At 34.2% G+C, this 19,780-nt stretch overlaps 1 protein-coding gene across 1 annotated transcript in view; it reads left to right on the top strand.

Moving 5' to 3' along the window:
• The window catches only part of LOC149065552 (uncharacterized), a 203,294-nt gene that overhangs the window by 90,406 nt on the left and 93,108 nt on the right, over positions 1-19,780 (top strand). The window contains exon 4 of the mRNA XM_089253897.1: positions 4,280-4,500. Coding sequence (XP_089110023.1) covers positions 4,280-4,500 — 221 coding nt within the window. The remainder of the gene's footprint in view (positions 1-4,279; positions 4,501-19,780) is intronic.

Below are 19,780 nucleotides of genomic sequence, written 5' to 3' on the forward strand. Positions count from 1 at the left end.
TCTCAACTACCTCTGAAACAAAATTTAAGATTTTATTTAACTGCACGTCATTTGAAAACATGTTTTAATCGAAAGTACTGTTTCTAAAGTCATCGGTTGCAGAGATATCTGCTGTACAAACAATTTTGGACAACCTGTATAGACCTAATAATTTTCGTGAATTTAAAAAAAAAAATTGTAAAGTAATCTATGAAATATTGAGCTGTTTTCATTTCTGTATTTAACCACGTGAAGAAGACTCAGTTTTGATATTAAGTAAATATTTAATATTATTTTTCTACATAATATCGAAGAGCATTGTACATGATACAAACAATATAAACATGGCAACCAATAACGAATCCCGAGTATTGAAAACATCCACAAGTGAACGTATTTTCTCCCAACAAACTGTACAGCATGGAAAAAAATTTCTGCTTTTAGTCCAGATATATTTTTGATAATAAGTATGAATGTTTCCTATCTAAGGAGAAGTAACACACGTAGAGTCAACGCAGGAAAGGTATCGGTATCGCTAACAGCTACACTGTAGTGATGCTGTTGCACGAATGCGTGGTTAAAAATGTGTATCAAAACATACGTTCGTTCGTGGAAAAAAAGTTTTAACATTTCTAGAAAAACATAAAGCCATATTTCCAGTAATAACGAAATACGTAAAATAAAACTTTCTTGAAGATGAACCTCAAAGCCTCCAAACAAATGTAACCAAAACGAGAATTGTTTTGAGAAAATTTCCATTTTTTACGCTGTTTATGTACACGTGGAACGTTTTATGAAGTATTTTGTAGAGAAATATAAGTTTTTTTTCGGTTTTTTTCGGAAAGTAAATATCGAAAATGTCTCTCGAGAATGCTTGTTTTCTTGTCTGCAAAAATATTTCTTAGCTAATAAAATATTCGTATACAAAAAATTGACATTCTCGTGGTTTTTTACGGGTCAGAATTATTTTATCTAAGATTCTAAATTGAAATATTGAATGTATTTTTGTGCGTGAAATATTAGTGGTATAGCCGGATTTTATTAATATAAAATTTTGTATCTCAATTAAAAACAACTGGCGTATATGAATGATTTTAGAATGCTTCAATGACGTAGGTTGGATGCTGCGTGGCCGTTTGGCTATCTATTAACCAAACGGTTAATAGTATAAATGTACAATTATACACTGTACAATATTTTCCGTGGCTTCCTAAGCTGAAAGCCCTGAATTAGATTCTGAAGTGGGTGTATTGTTGTCATAAACTGATTCTTTCAGTGGTCAGTTGAACTCGGTTTTCTTTGGTTTGTCACCCATATTGGGGTGAGTATGAGCTGGCATCCTTTTAACACAAGAACTACTGCGTTGATTGTTCTGACCTTTTCTTTTAAACTTCGAACACCATCTGCAACTCTTATTTTTCAAAATTTGAAAATTTTCCTTTCATGACTTCTTCTAATTCATCAAAAGGAATCTTTTAGAGAAAAAAAACGAAAATGTTAAGTCATTTCGTTGATTTTTAAAAACTTATCGGCTTACAACTATCGAGCTGTCATTTTGACAGCAGTTGAGAACTTTGTTGCTTAACCATATTTTAAATATCCTATGCATGCACTTTTTAGGAGAAATAAAATTATTCATTTTCTCTCTTCTACAACTATGGTATACATAGAATCGTTCATGTTTCGTTACATTTCAGGCGTAAGCAAACATACAGGGTGTTTCAAAAGAAGATGGCTAATTTGTAAAAGATGAAGATGGTAGAATGAATTGAAATAACCTTTTTTTTTGTCTTACAAATAATTTGTGTAGAATAGGGCACAAAGATGCCAGAGTGTCCTTGAGGGTAAAGCTAGAAAAGTGAATCGAATTTTATTTCCCCACCATGCATTTTACTGCCGTAGACCGAGGTCGACTATCTGGGAGTAAAAGTTCTACAGTGACATCCCGTATTTTATTGGTCAGGACCCCTGTTTTCCATGTTAATTGGGGTCGTTATACAATTATATGATGAGTGAAAAAATGGTTTGTCTTTTGCAACTGCTTGGAAACAAACGCACAAAAGCGGCAAAATTGCAACGTCTCGTATTGCTTCTGCTAGTAAATTTAGTATTCGCTGTCAATGAATTAAGAACATACAGAAAGTAATCAAGGAAACTGTTATTTTCCGGATATTATGCTGAGGTGAACTCGGAAAGAAAAGTCATCACGTCTCCGCCGGGACTCGAACCCAGCCCCTCTTGCATACCGAGCCAGCATGCTACCATCTACACTACTGGCGACATGACCCTGCCTTCCTTATTTCACGCACTGTGGCGTGAGGCGCTGAAGTAGAGGCAGTAGAGGCAGTAGCAGAGTACGACATACAAAGTAATGTTCGTACCCTGCATGCGTGCTGTATTGAATCCCTTATATGCCAGATGTCTCGCAATCCTTCATTGTTTTGCCTTAGCGCAGTGTTTCGCAAAGTGTGCTTCGTGGCTCCGAGGGGTGTCATCAACTTTTGTGAGGGGCGTCGCGATGTGCTGAAGATATTGATTTGTGTGTGCCGCTTGTGTGTTTACGCTTCGAAGTGGTTTTCTTAAAGTGAAAATACCTAATAAACTATTCTGGGGAGCCGCGTATCCAGATATATATTCCAATGTTTATGAAACTCCTAAGAACTTTTAATAATTCTATCATATCTCCTAACTTTTGTTTGTTGTTCTTAAGAGAATGGATTCAAAAATTCAGGTCTTTTATTCCGTCCTCAATTTCCGTGATTCAGTGAACACTTTTGTAAACCTTCTCCAAACACCATCAATCAATTTAATATCTCTCTATAAATACGGACGCAAAGGTGATACTATATTGGTTTGACTGACTGGAAAAGAAGAGACGCATTACTCTGAGACAATGTTTCTCAACCATTTATTCGCTCATGGCCTTTTTGTACAATATTTTGGTCTCATGGCCACCGTATTATCCAGGAACGAGACCATTCTGCTTATTGAATTGATTTTTGAATAAATGTATATTGAATAAAAGTTTTATGAATAAGTTCGATCTCCTGACCCCTTGAGTGGAACTCAGTCAGCTTCGATTTTGTGAAGGTTCTATGCAGAGTTATCTCAAAACATGGTCTCCCGAGTAAAGTAACGCTTGAGCTCCGTACTTACCTGGAAGTAGCAGCTTACATATTTACTCTCGAAAGTCATTATGCTAGATCTGATAACGTAGGCCTCTAATGGACATGAGACTCATCCTAGGGAAAGACCAGGTAGACCCATTGCCGTTCAAAGCCCAGACAGGCCCATGTGTCAAGATGGGCCCTGGTTTCAGGGGCAATGCTATTGAGTTCTGAAAGTATTAAAACTTTTCCCACGATGTCAGAGTTGAAAACATTTCCATTAAATTGTCTCATCACAACTCTCTCTCTCTTGCAGCCCTTTATAGCCTGCCGTAGCTTTCCGTTTATTTTATTTTAAATGTGGTCCATTAAAATATCCAAAGACCCCAAGATAATAACCCAAGACCCTAAGATAATAACCCAAGACCCTAAGATACGTGGATAAAATGTATTCTTAAATAAAACCAAGCAGTTTTTCACTAGCACTGAGCAATGATCAGAGAATCTCAGCCAACTGACCATGAAATACCCAAGTCGCTACATATATCTCCCACAGAGATATTATCTAGTGGTCGATTCTACCAAAATAAATCACCAATCACCTCTCTGCGTGAAATATCATACTCCAGTTAGTTTTCCACAACAGCAGGTTAAAGTTGTTCCATTGCTTTTTTCCACATTTAAGATTATTCATAATCCCAGCAACAACGCATCGACAATTTTTTTATTGATCACTACGCATTTCCCTGAACCAGTGTATAGCCAAAAAGTGTAAAAATATCAACCGGAGATCACTTCCAAGCAAAAACATATATAATCTCTTTAAGTCTGGAGAACTAATTATATAACTCTTTTCGTTGTATAAATCGGAGTAAAAAACCAAATGAGCATAGGTTATCTCAACAGCTTCAATGTCATTCAACTTATTATGAAACTTCCCATGCCGAAAGGTTGGTCGATCAACACAAAATTATAAATAAAGAGTATACAAAACATATGTAATATTGACCGTTATTAAGTCAGCTACTTATCTGAAGACTACTATCATTTGACATTTTTGGTTAAAATTTGGTAAAAAATTACAAATAATTCTGAATTGATACTATATTATGTTATTACTATTATTATGTTGTGCAATCTATAATTTTTTAGCCATTTTCTATTCATGGACTAGATTTTTTTTTCTTACACAGGAGGAGCGTCGAAAGAGAGCTTACCCATGCGAATCCGTTCTTTCAAAGTCCCGAAACGAGTCAAACCTGGCAGTAATATGGAACTCACATGCATCTACGAACTCGGCAATGAGACATTGTATGCTGTGAAGTGGTACAAGAACACGAAAGAATTCTATCGGTACGTGCCCAAAAGTGAACCTCAATTTAAGGCGTTCATGCAACCAGGGGTTACAGTTGATGTGAGTACCTGTGTTTTCTTTTCTTTATTATATAGTGCTAACATCTGAATAATTTTATTTGTTGCATTAACCAGTCATCTGGCCAATTCATTTTTCCCTTTTTTTTTAAAAGTTTGAAGCTAACAAAATATATTTCGCTAATTAAAATTTTTGTATGAATACATGACTTCATCATGTTCTTAACTTTGTTTTTAAATCATCAAAAACAAAAAATTATGATATTTGAAATAAGTAGTAATTAGTTTTCAAAAATTTAAATAATTAGATTAAAAATTTGAACAACGGCATATGCAGTCATAACCAGATGACTGGTTAAAAGCTTGCTAGTTACAAGAACAAAGAAGATTTCCTTAGCCAAAAAGAAAAAAAAAACGAACTTAAAGGTAAGTAAAAATGTAAGTTTTTTGGATTTTCTTGAGACATCACTTTTTTAGCCCATGATATTCACATTTTAAATGGTTTTTCATCCAATATGCACAAACCTGGAGGTATGTGAAGAAATTGCATTAATATTTGTTTATTATTTCGTACTTTTATTTACGTAGTGTATAGCTCTCACGATTTCTAGCTTCTTTTTTTAATGCTAGGGTGTCGATTGCGGACAAATACTGAATGTTTAATGAAGGTACATATAAAAACTAGCTTTCGCCCGCGGCTTCACTCGCGTGTGTTTGGTAATCTGAAAATTGCCCCTTAAGATACGTTTAGGCGTTGAATTATGGAAAAATCCTTTCTTAGCGAGTCCCCACCTTACAAAACAAAACTCTGACTAAGTTTCACATTTGCAGTTCCAGCGGTTTCGGCTCAGCGATGATGAATCAGTCCGGAATTATTCTTTTATACACAGGATGGGCAAAAACTCCGTAGAAAATTTAAAAATGAATAAAAACCGGAAAAATAACCGAAATAAAAAACGGTTTGCAGGGTTAGCATACCTAGGTCACGGGAATTTTTCTAAGACGGAAAATAACTCAAAACAGCCGATAGGTGGCGCTGACGTACACAGGTCAAAGAAAAGATACGCAAATAACGAACAGAATGCCTCCAAATCGTTTATTACAGCAGTATGTGTTTCACATGACCACCACAGGGGATAGCACATTGCAGGAAAGTCACAAATCCAGCAACGACAGAATGCAGCAAGTCCGCATACCCGGTTTACAAAGGTGAACTGCTTATGGATTAGGAGCGCAAGTTCTTATAGCCGTGGGCGCAGTAGCCCAGATCGATAAGATACTCGCCTAAAGTACCAAAGGATGTTTAGAGGTGTCGCTAGTTCGATACCCGGTTCGTCCTTGTCAGAAAACTTTCCTGACACAGGGGTACAACAGAAATGGCGACATGACCGCAGAAAAAATGGCTACCGCAGGGAGTCCCCTATCGAGGGATTAGCGCACCAACTTCTCGATGAATATAAAAAAACAAGCCTGCCGTTCGGAATCGGCAATAAATTGTAGGTCCCGGTCTAAAATTCGCCCTCGTGTGCAGAAAATGACTGTGGTGCGACAAAAATTATCAAATAATCTTATAACCGTCTCATTTGCATATTTCCACTGAAGTTGCTCGTACCAGCGCCACCTATCGACTGTTTTTAGAGTTATCTTTTTTCCTGCCTTAGAAAAATTCCCGTGACCTAGCGATGATAATCCTGCAAACCGTTTTTTATTTCGGTTATTTTCCCGGTTTTTATTCATGTTTAAATTTTCTACGGACTTTTTGTCCATCGCGTATGTAGGGCAGTGTTAAGGAACTGGGTTATTTTTTGTCATACCTAACGATAGACATCCTTACAAGAAATAAAACTTGGCACATGTTTAATAGAGAGATCTTGAAGTAACTTTATTAAGCAAAATGGAACAGAGATATTATCTGCAAATGACAGAAAAAGACAAGCAAAAGAAAAAAAGGTGCTCCTTTTATATATGTATATATACATAAATTATAAACAGTTACGAAAAGTGATCGTTCAGCACTAAATAATGCTGGCTCATACGCACGGGAAAATGCATTACGCTACGAACACATCGTCGTCAAGAAAGATTATGTTTGTGTGATGATCGTTGGGATCAGCAACAGTGGTCCAGAGTCATGCTCTCTGATGAATCGCAGTTTAGCATCAACAGTGATTCTGGATATCAGCTACTATGGAGGGAGCAGGGAACGCGTTACCATCAGCAGAATGTTCAGGATATTGATCGCTATGGTCAAGGGGTAATAGTGTGTTCAGGTATCCTGCACAATGGCAGAACTCGAATTCATATCTTTGATGGAGTTATCGTAAACTCAGTGTGGCTTTGCATCAAAGTTCTCGTGGGTCATGTCCATCTTTTCCGCAATAGAGTTGGTCCAGACTTTCACTTCATGGATGACAATAGCCGTCCCCCTAGGGCAGATGAAGTAGATGGCACACTATAAAGTGAAGATATTGAGCGCATGTCATATTTGCCGGACCAAAACACCATAGAAACTTGAACACCATAGAAACCAAGTTAGTACGGTTAGGATGCACTCGGCAGACCTATTACTCAAAGACATAACCCTCCTCGAACAATACAAGAACTCAAAATCACGTTCAAGGACAAATGTGTCGCAATCCCCTCAATCTCTCTTCAACAATTTGGTGAACAATATTCACGTCGGATGTCAAATGGGCATTAATGCCCGAGGAGGAGGTCACTGTTAGTGTAAATAGTGCCCGATAGATGGCAGCATGTGTAACGTCCATGGTTCTATCTTGATATACGCTATTTATGATTCATTCCTTTTGTCTATGTCGTCGTGAGTGTTATATAGTTTGTATTAAAGTTAGTATATGTAATAAATATGTTTTATAGATCCACGGACACTCTCCTACACTCTCACCCCATACCGAAAAACTCGTATCTGTCCTTATTCTAGCAGAAAGAACACTTTTAGCAACTGTTTACAATTGCTGTAAGGAACATCTTTTTTTTCTTTTGTTTATCTTTTTTGTGCCCCGTGGTGATATCTGTTTCATTTTGCATTGTAAAGATACTTCAGGATGCCTATTACTTAGATTACGGATATTGAATGTGCCAAGTTTCATTTCTTGGAAGGATGTCTATCGCTAAGTATGACGAAAAATTACACTGTTCCTTAGCGTTTGTCAAGCAGTATAGATTACATTTGGTGCAAAATGTGCAAAGTTAAGGATATATTTTATTTATTTATACAATATTGTTGGCCCTGGAGCCTATACAAGAGGATGCGATGGAAAATGACAAAGATATCGTTTGATATTAGACAAAAACTAAACTAGTGATAGAGTGGGAGATTCGACAATAGAGCTTGGGAGTTTGTTCCATTCACCAATGGTATGACGAAAGAACTGTATTTAAAGCAGTCAGTGGAAGCAAAAATGGGTTTTAATTTAAGGGTTCATATATAAAAGGTAGAGAAAATTACTTTTTTCATTCATTTGTTTTCAATACTTCATACGAAACTTTAGCTTCCATCGCTGTTGTCAGAAGTAGCATCCAATAATCGTCCAAAGCAAAGTATATTTCATGTTAAGAAATATTCCTGCATTATAAATCTCAGTTTAGGTGTAAAACTTGAAATGCAAACTGAAAAAGGAAACTGTTTAAAGCATTTCAAAGAAGCCGGTGCGCGTTTGTTAGCACTAGAGTTGAATGTTGAAGTTGTGTTAGATGTCTGAAATTGATGCTTCATTTGAATGGAATGGTCTTTTTTCCTTAACGTAATGTTTTCAATGTATGAGCCGGAAATTTATACGATTAGTGATTCCTATGTCTACGAGTATTTTATTGTGCAATCATTCATTCGTTAAGCATTTTTAATTTCGTCAAGCTGGAAATCGTAATGGAAATCGGCTTTGAATTACTTGTTTTCAGATGAAGAATGTTCTTATTTGCAAACATCAAAGGACTCTCAGCACTTCGTAAATTTAATGAACTCTACGAGTTCCGTCTTTGGAAATGTTTTCTCGATTTGATTAGTTTATCATTGGAGTTATCGAAAGCTGATGTGTGAATACACATGTAAAAACGCAATTCAATTTAAATCAATTATATCCTTTTTAGACCTGAACATTCATTTCGTTTTTTGGAATTTTCAAGATATTTTTGCAGTTTTGGTATCAAAAAAATGCATCAAAACCATAAATGTCATCAAATCTTTATTGTTTCCATTTTTGGGGAGAATGAAACGATTCAATTCCTACAAATGTTTTCAGCCAAGATGATGAGAGAGGCATATTCATCTTCACATATAATTTTTTCCAAAATTTTATTTTAAAATGGTATTTAATAAATCACATTTTTCCCGGAGTCACTATCTCCTGGAAGCCATCTTGAAAACCTCTGGAAGTTCAACTTTAAATACTGCCCTTTGATGAAAGCCCCCAAAAGTTAATATTTCCCACATTTCTAACTCAAAACTTACACTATATATATAGTCAGGCCTACTACTACTACATTGTAGCACGTTCCGGCATCTACTCAACAAAAACTAATTTTTAAATATTATTTTAATTAATGTAAACAGCTCAGTAATTGTAAGGTTAAATAGGTTGTTTCTGCGAATTAGAAGTGCTAATCAAAATATTGAGAATAACTGCAAAAAACGTATGTTATATAAGCCGTCGCGTTCCTAATTTTTGGAATCCAGGGTATTAAAATTTTTGACTGAAATATTTGGAATATAAAATTGGAATACACAGTCTCAAGTTACTTCATTTTAACCATCTCCTATTTTTGACATCAACTGCGTGTAGCCAATTAAATGACGCAAGGGCTGTGAGTTGGCTCATTGTGAATATAAGACATTCTGAAAATGTATCAGTCGCTATTGTCACAGATTAAACTAGCTATGCATAATATTTCATAAAATGATCGATCGTCAGCATTTCAGCCCAAAATCATAGAATGACTGAAAATGGGCAGTAAAGCCAGGTTTTCCTAGGAGCAGGTTTCTACAGCGCGTGCAGCGTGAAAACGCTGATTGATCGAAAAACCCGGAATTTCAGGTTTTTAACCAATCAGCGTTTTCACGCTGCACACGACGCAAAAGTTCTACTCCTAGAAAAACCCGGCTTTAAAGAAATAATCACCTGCTTGAATGTCATTCAAGTGTGCCGTAACTAGACTAATGGCACCATAGTGATTATCTAACGTTTACACAGTGCGGCACCAAGTGCCGTTGATGAGAGAGGGGAACGTCGGTTGTGACAAGGTGCGTCATGGCCAACCTACACTCTGCGCAATTTTCTGTCCAAATGAACCAAGAATCGAATCACACTTTTGTTTGGAATATCAGCATAACAAACGTTTGTTTACGATAAACCAAAGAACATGGATAGCCGCTGCATTCATGGTAACATATTGGTTCACTTTGCAAGGTGGTATCGAAATTGGAAATCTTTATTGGTCAATAGTTGGCTCCTTCTATGCGTCATATTCTAAAATTTAAGGTGCATTATTCTAAATTTCTATCGTTTCCGAGAACAAGGCCCTGTAACCCTTGTGCAAGAATTAAAGCTTGTAATAGCAACATTTTTGTCTGAGAAATAATATCATACCATTATGTACTTTTACTGATGATTCTGGAAACAACTTTCGAAATTATAAATTGATTCTTGCAGATCATTATACATAAATAAATGTTTATTGCCTTTCGTGGAGTGCATGGGACCTTCAAGAACACAAATACGAGGTACCGTGTGGCCCTGGAACGTCTAAACACTGCAATAAGTCCTGACCAAGACTTCAAAGTACTTCTCCGTTCTCCAAATACTCTACACTGGAACTCAGTCGAGCGCATTTGGAGCAACAGGATCATGTTTAGATCATATTGTTGTTGCTCAGAATGCACAAAACCATTTTTCTGGTTGGAGAGCTAGTGGAAATTAATATAATTCCATGTATAATGTATCATTAAAAACATAATTAAAATCATCATTATCATTGAAACTTCATATTCTAAAACTAACTCAACTATGGACCTGAGCATAAAAAATTATAAAAGTAGACTGAATTTTCCTTAATAAACAATAGTCTTTATCATTAAAAGTTGCAATAAAGATACACATTAAATACTTCCCGGAAAATTCGTTCAGTCTACTGTAAGACTAGAAATTCTCAAGAGCAATATAAAAACGTTCATTGAATTTGACTCGAATGAATGTGTTCTGTCCCACAATAAAGATCTTTGCTGGTAGCTTTGCCGGTTTTCTTTAGCTCATAAAACACAGAAATAATAAAACATTCTCAGACATAAAAATTTAATACATTCGGGTCAGCTGAACTTTATTATTGCAGAAATGGAGTTTTTATGGTTGTAATGCTTTCCCATTAATTTTGAAACAATACTCGCTTATATAAAGCATTGTATGCATGAATACACGTTTTATTAAACGACATATTTGTTAGTCATTGTCTACTTTCTCGATCGTCGTAATCATGAACTATAACATTAAAATAATCCAATAAACTCTTGAATAGTTTAAAAATTCATAAAAAAATTGAAGGAATTGATAAATTTTTAAATGCAATTAGCGAAAAAGTTATTCTCACAAAAGGGGCTATATTTTGTACAGAAAAAAATAGTTCAAATTTTTGTGAATAGAGGGTGCTGCAAGAAAAATCACAGAAAGAATTCTTTACCTTAACTTTTCCGCCATCCCTTCTATGTCCGAAACGTTCACAAAGCTTCAGCCGGCTTCTCGTAGCTGAAGTGAAACAACTTCACCTATAGTGCTTTATCCACCGATGTGAAATTTAAATTATTTAGTTTTTTACGAAAAAAAAATCCTCTTTCTATAAGAGTAACTTTTTCTCGCACAAACCGCATTCGAAAATACCAATTCCTTCAATTTTTATGAATTGTTAAACCATTTATGAATTGATGAGACAAGAAAACACACGAGATTTAAACTGTTAGAAAACATTTGAACGAAATAAAATTCCAGCCTTAAATTTCTCTGGCATTTAACATACATAATTTAGAGAATTCACGGGACTGTGATATCAGAATAACAAGGATCGAGTTGGAAGTGTTTGCTCAATAAACAGAGTTAGAAACTTAGACAAAAAAAATTGTAGATTCAGAATTTTTGAAGCATATTCGGTTCAATTTCCAAGTTAGATTGGCGTGATTACGATAGGCTACCTTGAGAAGATCATTTCCACTTTAAATTTTAGTTCCAGGTAAACAAAGAATTCAATTAACTCCATCTTTGAAAACGTATCGATATTATAATGAGCGTAAGGGTTCCGATTAAATAGGGATACGTTTGCTTACGCTCTTACACACTGTTTACACTTAATGTGTATTGCTAAAATTTTCTATTTTCCCGTTATCTTGCAACATCAAACACAGCCGTAATTATTTATCGAAGATATTCAATAAGATTTTAATAAGTTTTAAGTGTTTATACTGTAGAGGAAAACCAGTATTATTTTCGGAATATTAAAGTTTAAATTTTTCTTCTCTCATTTTTTCCGATTTCGTAACAGCTGAAAACGGACCATATATACAGGGTGCCCTATAAGTGCTAATGCGACTTTTATCTCATCAACCGTTCGTCGTAGAGGTATAGTTTCAATTTAAAAAATGCTCAAAAGGACAGTTCCAATTTCGAAAGTTACTTTGTACCAGTTTTGAGAGTAAAAATACAGTGTGCAGCAAAAAAAAAAAAATAAAAGAAATCAAAACTTTTATATGGCCCCCTTGTTCTCCAACTTCCAACTAGAAAGTTGTTGCACTGTCTTTCCTGAGGCCAACAAAAAAAAAATCCAAGTTTCTAATTGCAATATTCGCGCAATATTCGAATTCAAAATCAGAGAAAAGTTGGGAAAGGACAGCATAAATGAAGGGAAAAAAGCGTTGTCCGTTAGTTTTTGCTGTTCTTTCATAACTTTTCTCCGATTTTTCAATTCAAATACGTTAGCGAATATTATAGTTGGAAACATAGGATTTTTCTGTTGAGGACAACAACTTACTAATTGGAAATTAGAAGGACAAGGTTACCGTATAAAAATTTAGATTTTTCACTCTCGAAACTGGAACAGGGTAATTTTTGAAAGCCGTTTGAGCATTTTTTAAATTAAAACTATACCTTTACGACGGACGGTTGATGAGATAAAGGCCGCATTAGCACTTACAGGACTCCCTGTATATAAATTTTATTTCAATTTCGCGTAAAGTTTGAATACCAAGGGAACATGACACTCTCTAAATCATTATATGGGTCTCGATTTACTTTGGTGACCATAATTAATTTAATTAATTATTGCTATCTCTTGGGAGGTCGAGTTCTGCTAGGAAGTTCATTATTCATTATGCAAAATAAGTGCCGGAGAAAATATTTATTGTAAAATTTTCAGCCAGTCGACGCTGTATAATTTATTGAGGGGTATTTCATAATTGTTATGGATGCTTGGAAATTAGGAATGGAAATTTTTAATAAATAACTCTCTTTCGACTAGTTTCTCTATGGATTCACAAGCTACATTTCAGTATGCTAAAGATATAACTTTATAGCTGATTAAGATATATAAATTTATCCTATATGCACCTTCAAGAAAAAAATCTGTTAACTATAATATATTCATAGTTTGCTCAGGCACCGTTGAAATAATTTAAAATACACCGAGTTGCCACTTTATTATGAACACCTGATAGTTTTAAACAAGCGAACTATAGCGTCACAATTTTGCCGCTAGAGGGCTAGATGAGTATAAATAGGGAATGTTTAGTTCTTGAGACTCGAGGCCGTGAAGCGAGTATCAGCGAAAATGCCGAATTTTTGAAATGTTCAAGAGCAGCTGTAGTTAAAGTGTTTAACGACCGGACTGTTGGACAAAAATCTTAGTGTCAACGTGTAACTTGAAGTTGTCACCTTCTGGTGAATGCTCGAGCAGAACGGATAGTCTTCAGATTCGTAAAATGCAACAGAACAGTATCAGTGGAGCAAATTGCAGTGGAAGAATTAAGGCAAAAGATGGCTAAACGAGGTGGCTGAAGGTAGTCATAATAAAGTGGCCACGCAGTGTATACTCACCATATACAGGGTGAACTGTAAGTTCGAATTCAGCCTTTACCTCATTACCCTTCCGTCGTAGAAGTATAGTTCCAATTTAAAAAAAAACTCGAAACGTGTTCACAAACCACACTGTACCAGTTTTGAGAGTGAAAAGGCCGTGTGTAACAAATAAAAAAAAAATCGAAATTTTTATACGGTCCCCCTTTGTCCGCTAAATTCAAATCAGGAAGTTGTAGCCCTGTCTTTTCTGGGCCCAACAAAAGAAACCCCCCATGTTTCTAACTGCAATATTCGCTGAGATATCTGGATTCAAACATCTCGGAGGGAAGTTGAAAAAGAAAAGCATAAACTAACGGACATTTCTTTCCCCTCAGAGAACAAGGGGAGACCGTATAAAAAGTTAGATAGATTTTTTTTATTTTGTGACACACTGTATTTTCACTCTCAAAATTGGCACACGGTGATTTTCAAACACATTTGAACATTTTATTTTAAAATGGAAACGTTATTTCTCTACGACGAGTGATTGATGAGATAGAGGCCGCATTAGGACTTACAGGGCACCCAGTAAAACGTTATATAACTCACCATATTACCTTTTTAATATTTCAATTGAAGATGTTTTTCAAGAAACCATGTTCTCTGCGAACATTTATTTTACACATAAGCAATATACAGCTCACTATCTGCTAATGCACCCTCTATACACTTCAACGCTTTTAAATAAGACATTACTCACCACTATTGTAGTGAGAAAATAACTTTTGCACACACATATTTTATAAATAGACTTTGTATATTGCTTTCTCTGTGATCGTGAGCAAGAATGAGAATATAATTCATGTCGTGTGATTTTTCTCCCATTGTTTACACGTAATATTTCATAGAGTTAAGCCATGATCAGGAAGAGTTGACACGCATTAGAGATTCGGAAAGACAGTTTTAAAGTCGACCATCATTCTTCTGAGGATTCTTCGTATTCTACTTTATCAGAATGAAATAGTATCGTTGATTATGAACTTTCTTAATGTATTCGCATGCTCTGATTTTATTTCCCAGTGCAATGCTTTATGCGCTGACATTCCCCTGAAATAAAAGCAGTTACATCGAAAACATTTTTCATTTAAATATTCATCATTGATCCCTAGATATGAATATGATATTAGAAAAATGATTAAGCATAGAATATAACATATCAAGCATTTGACAGAATGGTAAAGTCTATAACACGCTGATTTGACTGTGCATTTTACTAGGGTAAAATTTTTATTACGAATTTAAAGTACAAAACATGCAAATTACCCAACGAGAAAGCTGAAATGTGAAAAACAAAAAAGATACTCATGATAAATTTTGCTTATTATAAATTATATATCCAGAACAAAATGTCAAAATTAAAGTGTTATTAATGAGTCAAAATAAAAGGCTGTAGAAAATATAACTTCTTATGATTAAGATTTATTTTAACTTAAGTATTTTTGCATTGCGTTTCATTATTAGTAAACATGGCTACATATAAATCAGCCCACTTATTGAAACCACTTATTCGTTGAGATTCTTGATTTCTACAATTTTTATGACGAAATATCCATTTTTTTTTTGTTTGAGTGTCGGTCGTTTTAGCAAGGAAATAAATGCAAGAAATGTCAGAAGTGTCATTGTTCGGATCCGAAAGAAAAGAGAAAAATATTCTTGTTTACTAAGATCGTAAACGGTAGATTTTCTAATTTCAGGTTTATTCCATGCAATATTCGTATTGGGGTTACGCGTTCTATCTTTTTTGAAAATTCAACTTTCTCACAAATAAAAATAATGCATAATCATTTCCGTTTTGCATCTTGTATCAACAACATCAAATGATGTTTTTTGCATGTTCCGAAATTAATTTATATGATCACAGAATAGAATAGAGCACTGAACAAGTTCTAAAACACTGAGGTTAACTATACAGCGTGAACAAATGAAATGAGAAGGAAAAGATTCTTTTTTTTATCAAAAACTTTCGGACTAATCACATTCATTGAGCCATACATTTTCCATCATAGCTTCCGAGAAGCCCGAAAATCTCAGTAGACACCGACAACAAGTGGTCAAAAAAAATAAATAACACGGCCGATGTATCAGAAAAAGACGAAACAGAATTTGGGTGAAGAAAAAAGTATATAACCGTTAAAAAAAATTCCAGCCGAAGTGTCCGGATTACGGAGGTCCCACTCTATCACCGTTTGAATATTTCACCGGGGTTGGAGCTGACATATATTTTCTAAACGTTATTTTAGAATCAACCACAGAATTTTTACTTTTCGAGCACTCGGTATATGAGCCGTCCAGTTTCAAAACCAGATAGATACATTTTTTGTTTCGATTTTCAGATTATGTCATTTATTTTTAGTTTTCCTACAGATCTATCAGTAGGCGAAGTCATAACATTCTAAAATCAGCTAAATGTTAGTCATTTTACGGTGCGAAAGTAGCCGAGATGGTTGTAAAACCAGATAAGTAAAGAAATCATTTTCCAAAGCAGATAGATCAATACGCTCGTAAGCATGGATAAATCCCATAGCTCTTGGTTGCAAAATCAGATAGATCCAAAAGAAAATTTCATTATCTCTCAAAGTAATGTTTACACGAAGCTAAAATTTGGTTAAGACTTGTGTCTGTCCAATACGAATTCGCAAAAAAAATTCTTCCATATAAGTAATGCAAATTATTAGTTTTTTTTTGTTCCTCTTGAAAAATTTGTCAAAAGTGATCTATCCGGTTTTGAAACTAGACGACTGATATGTATTCAATCGAATTCCGAAACTTTTAATAAAGAAATATATAGTTAGTCAGGAATAAAACCAACATACAAGTAACAGACATTAACTGCTCTCTCGCGTGCATTCCAATCCCCTTTTCATGCTTTTGTTTTCGTTTCATTCCATTCAAGTTAGTTACTCGCAAATCTTATACAAACTTCTGATGTTTTATCCAAAGCTTAACAGTCAACGCTGTATATAAGCTACCAGAAACGAGACGACGTGGGAACGAACAAAAAAAAAATCGGTTGAGTTTTTGCAACGGAACAAACAGCACACGGTTGACGTTTTCTCTTGATTTACTGTCGCATCGAATCATTTTCTGAAGAACTATTTGGAAGAATTCCTATTAAATAGGAGAGAGAAAAAAAATGCGGTACAGAGAAAAGTGGAAACAAAAAGAAAACCAAGTAAAGATTCGTTTTTATATTTTGTAACTCGCGAAGAAAAAAAACAAACAAAAAGAACAAAATAAAATAATAGCTGGTTTGTAATGTCTGGAGAGAGCTTTTTAAATGGCTTTTAGTTGTTTGGCATGAGTCCAGCTCGTGGACTTTCCAAAGCGCTTGTCCTCTGATCAATCTTTCTTTTCTTATTCTTAAAGGATTAGCTGTTAAGGTATTTCGTTTTTTTATATACCTAGCTTTTTCTCATTCTTTCTAATAGATGCTTTATCGTCATGTTTAGCGCGTAAGATCACCATAGCCGCCTAGAATTTTTTTTTTCATTGTTATTTACTCAAGGTAATGTCATTTAATCCACGTGTCTGTGAACCAAAAAAAATATATATATAGGAGCAAGAATCGAAGTAAAAATATATTAAACTCTGTTTTCTCAAATTATTAATTCATTTTTATAATGATATAGTTTTGAATCGTTTTCGAAGTATTAGATTTCACTTCGGCTGCTGCATGTAGGAGAAAAAATAAGTCATTTATTATAGAATATTCTATTTCTTTCTGGTCATATTAACTATTACTTAAAATGCGAGTAAGGAGATATGCCAATTTTTTAGAATAAGAAATATTTTTTGTACATCATTTTTTTTAGAATAAGAAGTATTTTTTGTTCTATGCGAAACTTTGTTCACCGTTATGCAGATATAAAGTTTTGCTCAATTATTTTGATATTGAAGTATTCTAGTATACATAATTTTAATGACTAAAATTTCTAAGAAAACTTATCTAGGTAGATGAAAATGTTTTTATACTAGTTTCTTTTTCAGTTAAATAAGACGCAATAATAATAATAATGACGGAGTTCAATGAGAATAATATTTATGAGGGGTTTATAGATACAAGAATTGATGAGAAACAGTACTGTTACTCATTAAGTTAGAGGGAAAAACAATTAAGTGAAACAAACTTTTACTTTCAACTTATTTCGAAAAAAACTATTGTTATCATAAAACTAGTTTATTAAAAACTAAAACATATTATTATATCTATTCGATATCAGAATTAAGTTGACATTGAATTTCAGCTCTCAACTAAGTTTTTTTTGCGATTTCGTCATTGTAACTATTATTTGTGGTAACTATCATAATATTTAAAAAACATGGTCTGAATATTCATTTTTCTGACTCATTATTTTCAGTCTGACTGAAGCTCGAATTCATTTCTGACTGAATATATTCATTTGGCTTTACTCCCACAATTGACAATCATTTTTACTGATATAAATCGATGTTATTTATAGCAAGTTCATTTTACATTATCCACGTGTGCAGTTTTTGAATTTAAATTTTATTTTATGATATATGATGTATCATATACCATAGTATATCCACGTAGATTATATTTCATGCGAATTCTATTAATAAAAAACATTTTTTTATAATTATGCGATCATGGACGATGAAACTTTGTTGCGTATCCATTTCTTCTACTAACATTTTTTTAAAATGCATACATTTTCAGTCGCGCGTGCTTTGCCTTTCATTTCACGTAAACATTGGATTTTTGTATCGAACCATGAAACTTAATATTTTTGTAAATTATTGCTCAAAGCTGCATTTCTTAGATAGATATTTTCAACGACTTTTCAGAGAAATAGCTTTATCTGTGTTATAAAATAATATAAAACAATTTTTTCCTACAGCGTTTCAAAAAAAAAAAAAAACATATCCGCATGTAAGATTTGCACGAAATGTATAGTGTCCACGTGTTTGGTATCATATGGTTCTCCAGTTTAAAATGTCAATGTTGAAATGCATTTAGTTAATTCTGAATGAGTTTGAATGTATTTCTCATCTGGTTTTTTTAGAAGAAAACAGATCTCATGTGCCTCTGATAAAAAAAATCAATTTTTTTTAAATAGACGATCCGTATTCGCTGTTCAACTTTTGAAAACTTGATATACTTATACTAAACCTTGAAACATTCTGAAGTCCATTAGCAATAGATTGAAAATTACTACCCCTAGAAAATTTTTAAAAAAAGGAACGGAGAGACTTGTATATTTTCGTACGCGGAATTTTCTTCTCTTTGATGGAATCAAATAGTATCTTATAACGCGTATAAATAATGTAGAACGAAGAGATTGATATCCATGTTTTTGCATATTCTAGAAAACAACATACTGCTATGCAGGAATAGTTGAAAATAAAGCGTAGATGAAAAGAACAGACAGAAAAATCGCAGTTTCTATCAAGAAAGCGAGAAATCAAATTTTCTATTGTTCCGCTTTGTTTTTCTTCAAGCTCTTCTTCTACGAAATCTATTATCTACGGAATATGCAAAATTTTTCTCGCTTACATAGGAGTGACGTTCCTCATTTATCATACCACGAACACATACAACAACAAAACATGGAGAGGAAAAAAAAAACATGGTATCACAGTTGGAAGAACATTTCTTCGAGCGAAAAATTCTTGTCCTCCTATAATTTCAACGATACTCCTCTCAGCGCAAGCGAACAATGCCGATCTCACCTCTCGTCTGAATACTATCAATTTTAATCTAAGAATGTACGAGTTTTGTTTGAAAATCACAACCTCCTGCTGCCCGGTTGAACCTCCTCTTGAAGCATCGAAGCAAAGCATCCATTATCCTACTTCCCCTAACGAATTACTTCTGCAATAGAAACCTCTTCAAGAAATTGATGAGCCTCTGTTTAGACTAGTATAAATGTTTCAAAACTGTTCTCAAACTTTGGAACTGCCACGAGATCAAATACCAAATACGAGTAAGTCTCTGGGGATAATTTTGAGAAAAGGGATAAGATCAATTTCCAATGCTTTGAACCAGAATTTTGCGATTGGAACAATCTTTCGACTTGAGCGACCATGTCACCAAATGTGAAGTTGAAATTTGCATTACTTCAATTCCCAAAACGACGATTCGGAAGCATTCCAATAATAAAATTTTGCTAATTTATCGTCTATAAACGTAATTATAAAGACATTCCATTAAATTTTCATTATAAGAGATATTTGCGTGTTTATCAAAAAATA

The sequence above is a fragment of the Pholcus phalangioides genome, unplaced genomic scaffold, assembly GCF_987345545.1.
Source record: "Pholcus phalangioides strain wild (caught in Gottingen) unplaced genomic scaffold, Ppha-v1.0 ptg000039l_1, whole genome shotgun sequence".
In the NCBI taxonomy this organism is placed as follows: domain Eukaryota; kingdom Metazoa; phylum Arthropoda; class Arachnida; order Araneae; family Pholcidae; genus Pholcus; species Pholcus phalangioides.